This window comes from Clytia hemisphaerica, unplaced genomic scaffold (genome assembly GCF_902728285.1).
Source record: "Clytia hemisphaerica strain Z4C2 unplaced genomic scaffold, Clytia hemisphaerica genome assembly, whole genome shotgun sequence".
Classification (NCBI taxonomy): Eukaryota; Metazoa; Cnidaria; class Hydrozoa; order Leptothecata; family Clytiidae; genus Clytia; species Clytia hemisphaerica.
This window is the reverse complement of record NW_027103562.1, coordinates 2,489,879-2,503,360: the sequence shown is the minus strand read 5'-3', so window position 1 is coordinate 2,503,360 and position 13,482 is coordinate 2,489,879. Positions and strand designations below refer to the sequence as shown.

The following is a 13,482-nucleotide window of genomic DNA, read 5'->3' as shown; positions in this document are numbered from 1 at the left end:
GTGCTTTAGCTCTTTGACAAAAAAAAAGAATATTGTAACATTATGTTTGTTATTGTTTTGAAATCCGGAGGCTTCTGATTATCAAGTGCTAAAATTCTATTGTAAGTCACATAACCTAAGTAGGATTTCCTATCAAGATATGGCACATCTGACCTGTCGGGGGCATATCTTTGGGAGGTGTAAGAGTGAGTTAAGCCTTGGTCCCTTAGTTTCCCCAGCTGAAAGTTTCTATAAGTAGTGACTTTTTAGTTGAAAAATTTACTAATTTTACTTGATTGTAATTTTAAATACGAAAAGTTCTGCACCACAATTCGTGACTAAGTCACTGTCGAATATTGTTAAATTTGTGAAAACTTGGGCGGACTGAATTTTTCTTTCAGTTGCAAGCAGAAAATGATGAATATGAAATTTGCATTTGCCGTCTCTTGATGGTTGCATTTATAATACAGAAGTTGAAGGTGAGAGATTTTTGTAAATTTTTATAATTATTAATTCTATTCGCTTTATTAATGTGTAATAACTAATAATGTAATCAACTTGAAGGAACCCTTGAATTGAAATTTTTTTCGAAATACCATTTTTACTAAAAGTTTATAATGTAGTACTCGGAAAATCTTTTAAACATAAGCGAGGTAACAAATTATCATATTGGTTGAGTAATACGTAAAAAAAGTGCCCACTAAAAAAAGAACTTTTCATTGGTTTATCTACAATGGGTTGACCTGTTTCCAGAAATTAAGCAAAATTCTACGGTAAAAAAATACAATCATATAGAAAAAAATTTCAATGATGCCGCCTGGCGTAAATCTTCCACAAATCAACCGCTCTTTTAGATTTTTAATAATTTTTAATGATATATTAAGGCAAATCAAAAGCAGATAAAAAAGCTGCAGGAGAGGAGATCGAACGCCTCGTCGCGATTGGCCAAAGCAATGATGTCGAGATGGAAAGAATTTTCCAAACAAAAAGATTCTTTGGACAGCCAATGCAACGAATGAATGCGAAGAGAGATTCCATCAAAGCTCAAATAACAAGAATTCTTGATGACAATCTTCCAATCAAACGTAGGTCACTCCTTTTATTTGATAGAGGACAGAACGATTCACAAGAAGAAAAATATTTCCTGCTAAGCGACTGAACTCAATTTTGCACATTTAACTTTTTTTGAATTTTGCCGGTCAAAAATACCAGTAAAATAATTCAGCTGTCTTTCATAGCAGTTCGCCGAAATTGTAAAATTTTCTCGATGCAAAATTTTCTGGCATTTCTTTATGTGGTTCTTTTTTTGATTAATTTCCACAGACGCAGTTTAAACATAGTTTTTAAATCTAACATGTCTCACTTTGTTCTTTCTTCGTCAGCTGTAAAATTCAAGATTTACATTTTGTTTATCGAATTAGGGACATTTCTTACTTTTCGCCAGGCCAACGTGATTGATAATAATCCAATACTTCTTGACAATCAAATTAAATATTATCAACTGTTATTAAATTTTAATTTTTTTTCTTTACAGGCATAAGCTCCCGTCGAGATTATTCATTTAGTGAAGATGAGAAGGAAATGATTCCAAAATGTTGTCCATGGATCATCTGGTGTTGCTTGTAGAAAAAAAGTATACTTTTGGGACTTGGAATATTGGATTATTTTGATTTACAGTATATTGAGGTTAATTAGGATTATAGTGATAAAGTGGAAATAAAGAAGGTTTAATTCAAAAAGTCCGTTGTTTTACTCATTCCATTCGCCTTTTTCCTTTTCTCACACTTTTACATAAGATTTTTTTCCGATCTGATTATTCTGTCCACGAAATAGTCAAATTCGAATCCAGTTCTTTAGTTCGCTTTTAATGATTCTGATAGTGCTAAAGGTTTGATTTTATTACGTCCGTCAGTAAAATTTTTCACGTATTCAAATTGAAATTGCGTGAATATCATTGATCTAATATTATGCTGTGACAATAAATCTCGATTCTATTCAGTGGTTATTCAGCAACAACAAAAAATGACCTTGCCAGTAATTGAGGATTTTGAATAAAGGCCAAACTTTTGAATCAAGAAGAGAATTTCTACAGAGTTGCCTGATGATTGTCATCAAAGTCACAAATGCAGTTTTATCAAGACGCTAATAACCATATTTTTCAACAACATTTTGAAGTTGAGAAGCTAGACACAAACACGTGACATCTGAAGCAGAATTAAAGCGTTCCGATTTTCTAAAGATTGACATTGCAATATAAAAGGGGTTACGTGCGCTGCTCTGTTCGCCAGCAAATGAACTTTTCAACCTTCCGGTGGCAAAATATTTTGGTCAATGGACAAATTCAAAAAAAATATTACATTAATGAAAAAATCGCCTCTTTTTAGCATATATTGTTATCCATATAGCGGTTATTAAGTAAGCCATTAAAGGTTCAATCGGCGGGCGGTATTGAAAGGTTTTGTGACTCAAATTGTCATACCTGGGCTGAGGAAACTAAAGAGCCAGGCTTCAGAGGTAATGACCTTTATATACCCTGGACAAAGCTTCTCAATCCCAGCCAAGCAAAATCTTCGATCGGAGTTTTTTGAAAATTGGTACCCTAATGTCGGCACTACTCGATAGCGGTGTAAATGCATCGAGAGCGCTAGGTCTACTTTTCCTCAGATTCTTTTGATGATGTAGCGGCGATAGACGTTAATTTTTAGCATTGCAATGGCTTCTCCTTGGGTACCAATTCTAAAAAAACTCCAATCAAAGATGGCAGGTATTGCTTGGTCCAGGGTTATATAAAGGTCAGTGTTCAGAGGGCTAAAATATCATTAACGGCCCGGGTATAGGGCAATAACGTCATTTACGGCCCGCTTGGAATTGGATTGAAGTCGTTGCATTGAAGCGAAGAGACTAAACTAACGTCAGAAAAAAACACTTTTTGGTCATTTGCGGCCCGCTCGCAAAGTGCTAAAAATTTGTTGAGGACATTGCATTGAAGCGAAAAGAATTGGTTGATGCTAGAAAAAAACGTTGTTTGAATATCCGATATGGATAATAATAGTAATAGCGTTAAGTTTTCGTTCGTTGTTATCATTAATTCTGCCCTTGCAATTTGATTATTAGTCCTCTAGTGCCATTTGCCCCCTCCGCTTCGCGTCTGGCCCAAATGACACTATCGGGTGAATGATAAAACTACGCGGGCAGAAAATAACAATAACGATCCAAACTGAACGCTATTGTTATATTATGGTTTTAGTTTTTTGATGTGTTTTACACATTTTTTTTTATAAGGAACACGTTTATAAGGAACTCGAGGCTGAAAATGGTCCGAAAAATAAGGAATTGTTTAGGAACTGCTCAGGCTGCGAATAAGAAAACAAGTTTTAAGGAACAGTAAGAGATGGTTATCCAAACTTAGCAGCTATTTAAATAAGGAGCTCGATAAGGAACTTTGAGGCTGAAATTCTCTGTAAAAATAAGGAACTACAGGCTCAGAGCAAAGTAAAGGTTCCTTATAAAAAAGAACGTGTAGTGCTTCAAACATCCCAATGCGCACCAAATTAAAAATCCCCACTTAAATTCAAGAAATCTGTACATGGATCAATCGCCAAGAACTTAAAGTATTAAATTTAGGTCAAATTAGTCCACAGGTAGTATTTGCCAAAAAAGCCAGCATAAGGAAAAAAAGGTTTGAAAAATACTGTCTAACAACAGTCCAAGTGAAGATAAAAAAATAGCAAAAGCTATTCTCATTGAATTCTATTTTGTTATATAATTCTGCTTTAATGTTTAGATAGCATGTAACGGCTCTTTACACAATATAAACAAGAAATAAACTTTAAAAATAGATTAAAATTTTAACTTAATTGTTGAAAAAAAATCTTTATAAGAAAGATCAATATATTCTGGCAGCAGAGACAATATGATAGAATTCAAATAAAATATAGAGCTCTTTGTGCTTTTAGCAAAACATCATTTTTTTTTGCTCTAGCACTACCGTAGACGATGTTATCGTCCGTTACAGTGATAATAAAGGCGGGAAAAATGGCGGTATGGCGTTATGGCGGTATACGGAAAAAAATCGGCGGGAGAGTTTCGAAGAAACACTGTAAACATCTCCGCCACTGCTTACTCCACCCGAATTTATCACGCCTCTCCTAAACTATTCCCTTTTTTAGTGATCTTGTGTAGACGATAGGATCGTCTAGCACTACCGTCAACTGCTCTAACTTGGGACTATCTGACAAAACATGGAACGGCAATTCGGCTACCATTTCACCGAACCTCCAAAGTCATTTGATTTGAGTTAATGAATGGCGTATCAAAAAAAACTAGCCGTATGCACAGCGTTGCACGCTGCGTGTGTCAATTCAGTGAATCACTATACATCTATAAAAAACTCTAACGGAAGAAAGATAACTGTCCAATGATGATACAATTCTCATTTTATGAAAGAATACCTGAAAATTAAGTCTCCTTAGTTCATTTTTGAAAACATTTTACTATCAAATATTTTTTTCCTAGATAACATTGCATCGCAATTTAGAACCACAATTAAGTGAATGGCTTAGAAGAATTATGCTTTAGATCCTTTAACCATCGTGGCTAGCCATTGTGGCTGGACATTCGAGGGTGACTTGATAGACTTTGAAAAGTTTTGAAAGTGTTAAAGGGCCACGAATGTAAGAATAAGTTTTAATGGACATCTGAATAAGAGTTCTTCAACACGTTTTAGCGTAGTATTAATATATAGATTTCTCTTTCGGACCGAGTAGGCTTTTAAATCGAAAAATGAAAAAAATCCGTAGTGGAACACACGTAAGTGTCTGTGTACTCTAAAAAGAACGAAGAAGTAAGATTGATAAACTTGGTGGAGTTGTTAAAACAAATTTGTTGTCAAAGAGATTTAACAGTATAAGTGAAAATACAGGCCAGATATCAACCAGTCCCATGTTTTGACCAATCGTCCCAAGTTAGAGCAGTTGACGGTACAAAATTAGAGGACAAATTTATTTATGTTTCTCAAAATCAGATTTCAACGTAAACTCTGTAAATATGCTATTGACAGAGTCACTTACAACAACTTTTTACTGATTCGTGAAACTAAATCCAAGAAAAATTCTTCAAATTACTGATTTAGTTCGCTTTTTATGATTCGCGCCTCCTTATAGACTTTCCACATTCAAATTTGTCCATTTTTTAAGTACTTCGTGCGTAAAAGCAAAACAGATTATTTTCGGCCAATCAGACGCCAGGACAATGCGGCGCTGTAGAATAAAATAAGAACCAAAAATGATATTTTTGTTTTGGAAATGTTTTTTTTTGTTGTCATGCCCAGTCTTCGTCCGTTGAGATATTTGACAGTATGAAACGTTATTTTTCAAGATGTTTTAGCTTTAGACGGAGTACGACACTTTTTCTAGCAGAAATCCTGGAAAGGTCTCTGTATGATCAGTTAGCTAATTGGCGAACCTAACACGATGAAACTACCTGTGTTGAAGAGTGCGCAACTATCGAGTGGAAGTCAGTTTGTAGTTTTTTATGGTTTGTCCCACCACAGCCAGAAAAAGAGAAAGTTTTGATAAATCCTAGCAGATATGGATAAATTTTCATTGATTTACTGGTGATGATGATTGGATAGAACAAGGCACGTAGCCCCTTTTATATTGCAATGTCAATCTTTAGAAGTTCGGAACGCTTTAATTCTGCGTAGGATGTCACGTGTTTGTGTCTAGCTTCTCAACTTCAAAATGGTGTTGAAAAATATGGTTATTAGCGTCTTGATAAAACTGCATTTGTGACTTTGGTGACAATCATCAGGCAACTCTGTAGAAATTCTCTTCTTGATTCCAAAGTTTGGCCTTTATTTTAAAATTATCAATTACTGGTAAGGTCATTTTATGTTGTTGCTGAATAACCGCTGAATAGAATCGAGATTTATTGTCACAGCATAATATTAGATCAATGATATTCACGCAATTTCAATTTGAATACATGAAAAATTTTACTGAGAGACGTAATGAAATCAAACATTTAGCACTATCAGAATCATAAAAAGCGAACAAAGGAACTGGATTCGAATTTGACTATTTCGTGGACAGAATAATCAGATCAGAAAAAAATATTATGTAAAAGAGTGAGAACAGGAAAAAGGCGAATGGAATGAGTAAATCAACGGACTTTTTGGATTAAACCTTCTTTATTTCCACTTTATCACTATAATCCTAATTAACCTCAATATATTGTAAATCAAAATAATCCGATATTCCAAGTCCCAAAAGTATACTTTTTTTCTACAAGATAAACTAAAGTGTCTTAATAAAAGACAGGTTTTCCCTCTTCTATCACGAAGTCAATTATACAATGCAACACCAGATGACCCATGGACAACATATTAGAGTCATTTCCTTCTCATCTTCACTAAATGAATAATCTCGACGGGAGCTTATGCCTGTAAAGAAAAAATGATTAAAATTCAATAACAGTTTGTGCTATTTAATTCGATTGTCAAGAAGTATTGGATTATTATCAATCACGCTGGCCTAGTGAAAAGTAGGAAATTTCCCTTATTCGATAAACAAGATGTAAATCTTGAATTTTACAGCTAACAAAGAAAGAACAAAGTGAGACATGTTAGATTTAAAAACTATGTTTAAACTGCGTCTGAGGAAATTAATCAAAGAGTCTAGGTAATGTTCTAGTTGGTGAGTTGTGGAGTTGGGGAGTTGCTAGTTTCGAGTTGGGGAGTTCGTAAAACATCACGGCAACCGAAAATTTCCTAATTTTAACTAATGTAGCCCAAAAGTACAAATTAGCTAGTACCAAATATATTATTGACTTTAAGATCATGAAAATGGTAAGGTGCTGGCTAGCAAAGCCAAAATACTTAAAGTCTGTCCAAATATAATTGGCAGTGGAAACAAGAATGCCTGTAACTTTTGATAGTCAAATATAATTATAGAATTTTTTTTTCTTGTTTTAAAGAATCAAAAGCGCTATGTTTGAATGTATTTTTGGTTGAAAAATTTGCGATTTTTAGCGGTTAAATTTGCGATTGTAAAAATTGAGCTTTTTCTCTACCTATGCTATAACTTTCATTTTTACACCAGTGGTAGTTCAACCTTAGGTTAAGAAGCTTGTTAAGTTTCAAGGCAAACTGAAAAATCCATCGGAAGATATGGGACCCGAAATACCCCTTGGTAGCACTTTTCTGTGAAATACCAACTTATTACTAAAAACGGGGGGAACAGTGCAATTAAAAGTTTAAGTTAAAATGTTAAGTGTTGGTGCATTGGTATTATTGGTATCATATTTCGAAACGAAGTGAAATCACAGTATAATTGTTTCTTTTGAAAAGATAGGCACGCACTTATATTGCCTTTGTTATTTTAAGTCATTAAAGAACTTTGCTAATTCCCAAAACACTAAACACAGTTTGGCTATGAGGTCATTAAAGAAATCGTAAAATGTGTTATGATCGAAAAACTGTTTTATCAATAATATCACTACCCCCGTTTTTAGCAATAAGTTGGAGATTTGATATTTCACAGAAAAGTGCTACCAAGGGGTATTTCGGGTCCCATATCTTCCGAAGGACTTTTCTGTTTGCCTTGAAATTTAAGAAACTTACCACTGGTGTAAAAATGAACGTTATAGCATAAGTAGAAAAAAAGCTCAATTTTTGCAATCGCAAATTTAACCGCAAAAAATTTCCATAATTAAATTTGACTATCAAAAGTTACAGGCATTCTTGTTTCCACTGCCAATTATATTTGGACAGACTTTAGTACTGTTATGTCATTGTCATAATGTTGACAACATGACACGTTCTTGTAAAAATATTGACAAAATCTTTAAATACAATGATTGTCAAACAAATTCCCCAAAAAATAGTGATCATACTGCAAGTGATGCTTATTGTATAAAAGGATATAAGTTGACAGTCATCTTAGCCTCGTAAAATTCGTAGAGATAGAGCTCGTAGAGCTAGAAAAATAATGACACTTTCTTTTGTCATTTTATCATTGGAATTGACACTTTTTAATAAAAATTTTGATCACATTATAAAATACAATGGTTCTAAAGTCACTTTAATCAAGAATTATATTTATACTCAATGTGGTGCAGGAAATATAAATAAGCACTTTCCACAATCACAACGAGTACGACAAGGAGAACGTGAAAACATCAAACTCACACCTTTGAGCTGTCAAAACTTGTCAAAACTCTGAGTAAGCCCCAATTAGTCGTTTTCTCTTCTCGTGCCCGACGGCAAATCACTCATTTTGGCGTTGTCAGACAACGTGAGAAAGTAAGACAATTTTGAAAATCATATTTCAGAATCTTTAAAGGGCCCCCTCAGCGGTTTGCGTGATTGCGTGAATGGGCATTTTCGGTTGCGTGAATGCGTGAAAATTGAAAAAAAAATGCGTGAATGCGTGAATTAAAAAAACTTGCGTGAACGTGAAAATGTACTTTTTGATTGCGTGAATGCGTGAGTCTGGGCTATATTGTGCGTGAATACGTGAATTTTCCCTTTTTCCCCCGATTATGTGCAGTTTTCCCGATTTTCCAATGTTTCCCCGATTTTTCCCAAAGAATTTTCCGATTTCTGAAAAATCGGGTTATTGCGTGAAACTCGAGGAAAATTTGCGTGAATGCGTGAATTTCGAAAAAAAATTGCGTGATTGCGTGAATTGAGGGTCCGCTGGGGGGGGCCTCTTTAAACTTTTTATCATTTTTTAGCTTTTTTTCTTGTGCTAGATGTGTAAGTTTCCGTATTGAATTTTTGAAGTCCTGATTTTAAATTTGTTCAGTTTGTTAATCTCGTTACTATAATAACTTTACAAAATAATTCTGATCATTACAGTATTTTTAGTTTGCTTTGAAAAAGAAAAGCTTCGAGATTTTCTCCAGGATTTTTCGTTTTTCGTTATTTTTAAAAAATGATAGGCGGAATCAAAAATGAGCCACAACAGGCAACTTCTCTATTTTTCACACCTATATGTTATTTCACAAGTTTTGCCGTTGTCGTTGCCGTTCTCGTTGTGACTGCGGAAAGTCTCTAATGGATATGCATTGACAGTAGAAAATAGCTTTCCATGCTCTCAGCGCACGTGTTTAAGGCAAATAAGCATATTACAGGTGGTATATGTATTATACGTATTATATGTGTTATATATTACCCTCATATTACATTTACTTTCAAAATCGTACTTTTGATGTATGTTATTCTTTTTCGGTAGCCGGTAATCTTTTAACTCCCAACTCGAAACTAGCAACTCCCTAACTCGCAACTAGAATAGTTTCCAAACTCTTAATCAAAGAAAGAACCACAGAAAGAAATGTCAGAAACTTTTACATCGAGAAAAATTTCACAATTTTGGCGAACTCTTATTAGAGACGGCTGAATTATTTTACTGGTATTTTTGACTGGCAAAATTCAACAAAAGTGCTTTCTTCGAATTAAATCTTGTTAATGTGCGAAATTGAGTTCAGTCAATTAACACGTAAGAGATTACTTCTCGTGAATCGCTCTATCCTCTATCAAATTAAAGGGGTGACCTACGTTTGATTGGAAGATTGTCATCAAGAATTTTTGTTATTTGAGCTTTGATAGAATCTCTCTTCGCATTCATTCGTTGCAATTGGCTGTCCAAAGAATCCTTTTGTTTGGAAATTCTTCCCATCTCGACATCATTGCGTTGGCCAATCGCGACGAGGCGTTCGATCTCCTCTCCTGCAGCTTTTTTATCTGCTTTTGATTTGCCTTAATATAAATCATTAAAGTAATTATTAAAAATTAAAAAGAGTGGTTGATTTAATTATATGTGAAGAATTTAAACCAAGAGGCATTGTTAGAATTTTTTTCTATCAGTTTGTTATTTTTTTTTTACCGAAAAATTTATGCTTAATATTCTGAAAGCAGGTCGAAATTCTTGGTAGATAAACCCTTGAAAAGATTCTTTTGTTTTAAGTGGGCATTAATTCCTTTATTATGTATTATTTCTCAACCAATATGATTCGCAATTTTGGTACCTTGCTATGGTTCAAAAGATGTTTCCGAGTACTATTATAAACTTTAATAAAAATGGTATTCGAAAACTTTTGAATTTAAGGGTTCCTTCAAGTTAATTACATTATTAGTTATTACACATTTAACAAAGCGAATAGACTCTAATAATTATAAAAATTTACAAAATCTCTCACCTTCAACTTCTGTATTGATAAATGCAACCATCAAGAAGACGGCGAATGCAAATTTCATATTCATCATTTCTGCTTGTAACCTGAAAGAAAATTAAAGTCAGTCCCAAATTTTCAACAATTTTAACAATATTCGAACAGTGACTTAAGTCACGAATTGTGGTGCAGAACTTTTAGTATTAAAATTAAAAATCAAAATAAAACTTAGTAATTTTTTTCAACTATAAAGTCAACTATTTATGATACACTTTTCAGCTCTGGTAAAGCTAATTGTACTTAAAGCTTAACTCACTTCTTACACCTCCCAAAGATTATGCCCCCGACAGGTCAGATGTGCCATATCTTGATAGGAAATCCTACTTACGTTATGTGACATTACAATAGAATTTTAGCCCTTGAATAATCAGAAGCCTCCTGGATTTTCAAAAACAATAGCAACAATAATTTTTTGCAATATTCTTTTTTTTTGCGTCAAAGAGCTTAAAGCACACAAAGTCTAGCCCTTCGGGCTTTATAAATCTCTGATTAAGACCCCAAACAAAGAAAAGTGTTTGAAAAAAAGAAAAATTAAATTACATACCAAATATGCTTTGAGTAAGTGCTGATGCTAGTGAGTTCTGGTGATGAGTGATTTTAAAATATCAAAAATTCGCTTTAAATAGTCGAAAAATCACTGGCATTGGAAAAACAATAGACCTCATTTGCATGATATTTAGAAAGCGACGTGTCATGATATAACTTTCTCCAAATAAGGTTATAACAAAGATTTTGATGAACAATAGACTTTAACGACCCAAAGTCAGACGTCGAAACAACAATAGCTGGTCTAGCTGATTGAGGTGTGCAAGAAAATCCAAATAGTATTAATAGAACAAGCATCGGTAAAAATAATCTAATGTATACTCGTCACCATAGTTGTGTTGTGACAAGAAATGCGCTCAAAAATAATCTTACTCGTGTAACTTATTACATATATTCAAAAAACACGCGATATTGGCCGTTTCGAGACGGAAAAATTTTACTATATCTTTGTGATTCGCGAATTTTCTTGCTAAAAAAATTTAAATTTAAACTTGAAATTTGTGCTTAGTCTAGTTAGTCCAATCACTAATTGGGTCATTCCATCTTATATCCACACAAGGGAATGGACGTATTTTTCCAGGGGTAACCCTATAAAAGAATTTCTATGGGGGCTAAGTGTGGGAAAAGGAAAGTTGTTTTATTATTCTAATAAGGGCTATAAATTAACCTAAATTTCCAGGGGATAAAAGACTGGTTTTAGTTCGTCCACCCTAACCTTTAAGGCCTTTAAGGTATGAAGAAACATTTTTCCAAGGGCTTTTTGCAAATTTTGCCATTTTCCAGGGGGTAACCATACATTTTCAAAAATATTATTTTTGCTTGGGAAGGTTTGTTCACACCTCTGTATGAATTTTATGAAAATGGAAAACCCACTGTAGCTTAACATAATATATAGCCAACTTTCCCTCCCTCATTTGAACTTTTTTAAACATCGGTCCCTTCAGAGTATTCAGCTGGGAAAGTGGTATAAGTTAATTTCTGTAATTTGAATCTTTCTCTTGTTCGAAAAATTTAATCAGTCCGCACTTGAAAGACGAATTATAGAGAAAAACTCCCTGGTCAAAAATATTGGAAAGATTTTACAAAAATTTACAACTTTTTGAAAGAATTTGTTACAAGATTTTACATTCTTTTGTAAGTTCAAATTCAAATTTTTACAAATCTTTGCACATTTCTGCACAAATTTGCGGAGTTGTGCACACTCTTGTGAAGAACAATGGAAAGATTTGTGAAAATTTGAATGTCGAAAATTATAAAATCTTACAAAATCTTGTAAGCAATTGCAAGAATTTACAAGTTAAAACGAGTGTGATTGTAAATTGTATTGTATTGTTTCTTTATTCCAAGTTGGTTGCAAAAAATGACAGCTAGGGTTAAGATAAAATTACAATGAAATAGCAAATGCTAATAAACACCAACCCCTAATATATTTTTTATTACGGCATAATCTGCAGTTGCAGAGAATTTCATCTTCTTTTGTGAAATTCTAAAGTAATCAAGGAACTTGTGCAAACTCTTCAAGAGAGTTTGCTAATCTATTATCAACTGGCAGGTCATTCCATGATATCATTGAACGAAAACCGAGCGTATGGATGCCATAAATTTTACCATGAACATCAGGTAATTCGTAATTTATAAGGAATATCTAAGATCTTGAAAAACTCCCACATGAAACTTAGATTTAGTTTTTTAGAGATTTTGAAGGTTCCTCTAACGAATGGTAACATGATAGCCACGCTTCGGAAGCTCTTCATAAGGAGAAAAGTTATCTCGATAAGTGACTCGGAGAGCCTTTTCCCCGAAATTGTTTAATTTAAATTTAATTTAATTTGAAATTTTTAAACAAATTTTGCGGGACTGATTTTTTCAAATCATATTAAAGTTTGGAAAACAACCTGCTTCACATCTTACTTTGGGTAGAGGTGCAAGAAATTGTTTCAAAAAGGATAATGATTTAGCCAACCAAGTAGGTTAAAATATTTGATTTCATACTGGATTTCTTGATTATAAAATATGGCAAAGTTTTTATGAGGCAGACGATCTTTGACAATTGCTAAAGTTCCTTGCTATAAAAACTTTAGGATAGAAAAGTATTTTAATTACTGGTCTCCACGTTAAATATAGGAAGATTGGTTTTATACTGTAATAGACAGAAATATTATCATTCGATTCATTATTTAAAATACGGCATGTTTTATTAAAACACAACCATGGGGATGCATATATACATATATACATTCGACTATTTTGAAAAACTGCATGTCCTGCTAATACACATCTATGGCAATTTAAGAAAATATTCGATTATTCTTCACAATTTTTCGAACACATTTCTTGTCAAAACACAACTATGGTGACGAGTATACATTAGATTATTTTTAAGGATGCTTGTTCTATTCATACACAACTATTTGTATTTTCTTGCACACATCAACTAGCTAGACCAGCTATTGTTGTGTCGAAGTCTGTCTTTGGGTCGTTAAAAGGTTTTGTTTTTTGAGATTGTCTTATTTGGAGAAGGTTATATTACGACACGTTGCTGTCTCATTATCATGCAAACGAGATCTATTGTTTTCCAATGTAAGTGATATTTCGTTTATATCTCGCGAAAAATTAAAGCAGTCAGGGCTGCTGTTTGATAATACAGATAATATGATGCTGTAATTAACCATTCATACTTGCCACTGCAGTGAATTTCAGGGCGAGCGAGGAGGCAGCATAGCT

At 33.5% G+C, this 13,482-nt stretch overlaps 1 protein-coding gene and 1 long non-coding RNA gene across 2 annotated transcripts; one reads left to right on the top strand and one right to left on the bottom strand.

Annotated features, from left to right (window-relative positions):
* Window positions 1–977: 977 nt before the first annotated feature.
* Window positions 978–1,718, top strand: LOC136800599 (uncharacterized). The gene is made up of 2 exons (XR_010845731.1): window positions 978–1,064; window positions 1,514–1,718. It is a non-coding gene; the product is annotated as an uncharacterized lncRNA (long non-coding RNA).
* A 4,608-nt stretch (window positions 1,719–6,326) lies between these two features.
* Window positions 6,327–10,876, bottom strand: LOC136800771 (uncharacterized). The gene is made up of 4 exons (XM_067057428.1): window positions 10,757–10,876; window positions 10,180–10,259; window positions 9,539–9,739; window positions 6,327–6,421 (listed from the first exon to the last, which is right to left on the bottom strand). The coding sequence occupies exons 2-4, from the start codon at window positions 10,244–10,246 to the stop codon at window positions 6,327–6,329; spliced, it is 363 nt and encodes a 120-aa protein (XP_066913529.1). The 5' UTR covers window positions 10,247–10,259; window positions 10,757–10,876.
* Between the last annotated feature and the right edge of the window lie 2,606 nt (window positions 10,877–13,482).